The sequence below is a fragment of the Oncorhynchus keta genome, chromosome 27, assembly GCF_023373465.1.
Source record: "Oncorhynchus keta strain PuntledgeMale-10-30-2019 chromosome 27, Oket_V2, whole genome shotgun sequence".
In the NCBI taxonomy this organism is placed as follows: Eukaryota; Metazoa; Chordata; class Actinopteri; order Salmoniformes; family Salmonidae; genus Oncorhynchus; species Oncorhynchus keta.
In genome coordinates, this window is record NC_068447.1 from 27,707,433 (window position 1) to 27,711,158 (window position 3,726).

Sequence of the window (3,726 nt, forward strand, 5' to 3'; positions counted from 1 at the left end):
CTTCCCAGACGGCACCACATGCCCAAGACCTGGCTCGCTCTCAGCACTACTATTACAAACACCCCGCTGCTGAAAGGAAATGTGTGTTGACAAAATATGTCAGCTTATTTTCTTTATTTCTCTGGTAAGTACTTCCCTGAGAAGACAGACAGAGAGAGAGAGATGGGTTGGGGGGGAGTGGGTCGCCTCGGCACATTCATCACGTGGAGTGATGATGCTCTTAGAGCAGTGGGGGGGGGGGGGGGAGGGGAACCCTCCTTACCTTGGAGTGGGTGTGAGCAATGGCCTCCCCCACCTCGTACTGCTAATTGACTCATCCATTAAGGTCCAGTGAAAACACTTCTCAAGTGGCGACACATTACCAATCAAAGAGCCTAGTCAAGTGCGTGTGAGTTTACTTGTGTGCGTGTTTTTGCATGTGTGTCTGGTGACCGACAGACACGTAAACGTTCCATGTGTAAGTAATGCAAATGTCTGCCACAGCATTTCAAACTAATAAGCACATCCACATAAACAAAATTGACAGGTCAAGTTTGAACCTCTGTTCTTATTTCCCCTCTTTTTCTACTTCCAAACATGTTGCTGCTCATGGAGTACTCAGCCCTACTGCTGTACTGGTGGGACAAGTTTAATGTACATATAATTCGACAGGAAGAGAGAGTCAGGCAATATGTGCATTCCAGGTCAAAGTGTTGAACAGGTCCTTACAGAAAACTACTGACGTTACTGACATTAATCTGACAATTGTAGGTTGGCGGAGAACCAATGAAGTTCATGTATTGAGAAAACATATGTGTGGTATGAGTGTTAGCGTGTGTGTGTGTTCATCACTGTAAATTCACCTCCTCAGGAGGCCTGTCCTTTAAAATCTTTGTCTCAGCTCAGCCTTGTTGATGTGGACCTGGAGAGGGTAAGACTGTGGACCTGGAGATGTGGACCTGGAGAGGGTAAGACTGTGGACCTGGAGATGTGGACCTGGAGAGGGTAAGACTGTGGACCTGGAGAGGGTAAGACTGTGGACCTGGAGAGGGTAAGACTGTGGACCTGGAGAGGGTAAGACTGTGGACCTGGAGAGGGTAAGACTGTGGACCTGGAGATGTGGACCTGGAGAGGGTAAGACTGTGGACCTGGAGATGTGGACCTGGAGAGGGTAAGACTGTGGACCTGGAGAGGGTAAGACTGTGGACCTGGAGAGGGTAAGACTGTGGACCTGGAGAGGGTAAGACTGTGGACCTGGAGAGGGTAAGACTGTGGACCTGGAGAGGGTAAGACTGTGGACCTGGAGAGGGTAAGACTTTGGACCTGGAGATGTGGACCTGGAGAGGGTAAGACTGTGGACCTGGAGAGGGTAAGACTGTGGACCTGGAGATGTGGACCTGGAGAGGGTAAGACTGTGGACCTGGAGATGTGGACCTGGAGAGGGTAAGACTATGGACCTGGAGATGTGGACCTGGAGAGGGTAAGACTATGGACCTGGAGATGTGGACCTGGAGAGGGTAAGACTGTGGACCTGGAGATGTGGACCTGGAGAGGGTAAGACTGTGGACCTGGAGAGGGTAAGACTGTGGACCTGGAGAGGGTAAGACTGTGGACCTGGAGATGTGGACCTGGAGAGGGTAAGACTGTGGACCTGGAGAGGGTAAGACTTTGGACCTGGAGATGTGGACCTGGAGAGGGTAAGACTGTGGACCTGGAGAGGGTAAGACTGTGGACCTGGAGATGTGGACCTGGAGAGGGTAAGACTGTGGACCTGGAGAGGGTAAGAAGACTGGAGATGTGGACCTGGAGATGTGGACCTGGAGAGGGTAAGACTGTGGACCTGGAGAGGGTAAGACTGTGGACCTGGAGAGGGTAAGACTGTGGACCTGGAGAGGGTAAGACTGTGGACATGGAGATGTGGACCTGGAGAGGGTAAGACTGTGGACCTGGAGATGTGGACCTGGAGAGGGTAAGACTGTGGACCTGGAGATGTGGACCTGGAGAGGGTAAGACTGTGGACCTGGAGATGTGGGCTTGGAGAGGGTAAGACTGTGGACCTGGAGATGTGGACCTGGAGAGGGTAAGACTGTGGACCTGGAGAGGGTAAGACTGTGGACCTGGAGATGTGGACCTGGAGAGGGTAAGACTGTGGACCTGGAGATGTGGACCTGGAGAGGGTAAGACTATGGACCTGGAGATGTGGACCTGGAGAGGGTAAGAAGACTGGAGATGTGGACCTGGTAAGACTGTGGACCCTGGAGAGGGTAAGACTGTGGACCTGGAGACTGTGGACCTGGAGAGGGTAAGAGACCTGTGGACCTGGAGAGGGTAAGACTGTGGACCTGGAGAGGGTAAGACTGTGGACCTGGAGATGTGGACCTGGAGAGGGTAAGACTGTGGACCTGGAGAGGGTAAGACTGTGGACCTGGAGATGTGGACCTGGAGAGGGTAAGACTGTGGACCTGGAGAGGGTAAGACTGTGGACCTGGAGATGTGGACCTGGAGAGGGTAAGACTGTGGACCTGGAGAGGGTAAGACTGTGGACCTGGAGATGTGGACCTGGAGAGGGTAAGACTGTGGACTGGAGATGTGGACCTGGAGAGGGTAAGACTGTGGACCTGGAGATGTGGACCTGGAGAGGGTAAGACTGTGGACCTGGAGATGTGGACCTGGAGAGGGTAAGACTGTGGACCTGGAGATGTGGACCTGGAGAGGGTAAGACTGTGGACCTGGAGAGGGTAAGACTGTGGACCTGGAGATGTGGACCTGGAGAGGGTAAGACTGTGGACCTGGAGAGGGTAAGACTGTGGACCTGGAGATGTGGACTTGGAGAGGGTAAGACTGTGGACCTGGAGAGGGTAAGACTGTGGACCTGGAGAGGGTAAGACTGTGGACCTGGAGAGGGTAAGACTGTGGACCTGGAGAGGGTAAGACTGTGGACCTGGAGAGGGTAAGACTGTGGACCTGGTAAGACTGTGGACCTAACTGGGTAAGACTGTGGACCTGGAGAGGGTAAGACTGTGGACCTGGAGAGGGTAAGACTGTGGACCTGGAGAGGGTAAGACTGTGGACCTGGGAGAGGGTAAGACTGTGGACCTGGAGAGGGTAAGACTGTGGACCTGGAGAGGGTAAGACTGTGGACCTGGAGAGGGTAAGACTGTGGACCTGGAGAGGGTAAGACTGTGGACCTGGAGAGGGTAAGACTGTGGACCTGGAGAGGGTAAGACTGTGGACCTGGAGAGGGTAAGACTGTGGACCTGGAGAGGGTAAGACTGTGGACCTGGAGAGGGTAAGACTGTGGACCTGGAGATGTGGACCTGGAGAGGGTAAGACTGTGGACCTGGAGAGGGTAATACTGTAAACCTGGAGAGGGTAATACTGTAAACCTGGAGATGTGGACCTGGAGAGGGTAAGACTGTGGACCTGGAGAGGGTAAGATTGTGGACCTGGAGACGGTAACACTGTGGAACTGGATATGTGGACCTGGAGAGGATAAGACTGTGGACCTGGAGATGTGGACCTGGAGAGGGTAAGACTGTGGACCTGGAGATGTGGACCTGGAGAGGGTAAGACTGTGGACCTGTAGAGGGTAAGATTGCGGAACTGGAGATGTGGACCTGGAGAGGGTAAGACTGTGGACCTGGAGAGGGTAAGACTGTGGACCTGGAGAGGGTAAGACTGAAGAATACAGCTGGAGAGGAGAGGGACTGCTCTCAAACTACAGCTGCAAGCAGCTCTCCCACACAT

At 53.4% G+C, this 3,726-nt stretch overlaps 1 protein-coding gene across 2 annotated transcripts; it reads right to left on the reverse strand.

Annotated features, from left to right (window-relative positions):
• Positions 1–268: 268 nt before the first annotated feature.
• On the reverse strand, positions 269–3,726 carry LOC127912507 (mucin-1-like). Of its 2 annotated transcripts, XM_052482077.1 has the most exons (6): positions 3,237–3,726; positions 1,940–2,110; positions 1,783–1,902; positions 1,451–1,510; positions 1,257–1,399; positions 269–1,141 (listed from the first exon to the last, which is right to left on the reverse strand). In XM_052482077.1, exons 1-6 carry the CDS (start codon positions 3,724–3,726, stop codon positions 863–865), a joined length of 1,263 nt encoding a protein of 420 aa, XP_052338037.1. In that variant the 3' UTR covers positions 269–862. The 2 variants fall into 2 exon arrangements, with proteins under 2 accessions (XP_052338037.1, XP_052338036.1); XM_052482076.1 differs by lacking the exons at positions 1,783–1,902; positions 1,940–2,110 and having other exon boundaries at positions 269–1,399; positions 1,451–1,727.

Coding starts and splice junctions, on each gene's coding strand:
- LOC127912507 (XM_052482076.1), bottom strand. CDS start 3,726: ATGTGTGGGAGAGCTGCTTGCAGCTGTAGTTTGAGAGCAGTCCCTCTC. Junction 1,728..3,236: donor CACAGTCTTACCCTCTCCAG/GTCCACAGTCTT, acceptor TACCCTCTCCAG/GTCCACATCTCCAGGTCCAC. Junction 1,400..1,450: donor CATAGTCTTACCCTCTCCAG/GTCCACATCTCC, acceptor CCACATCTCCAG/GTCCACAGTCTTACCCTCTC.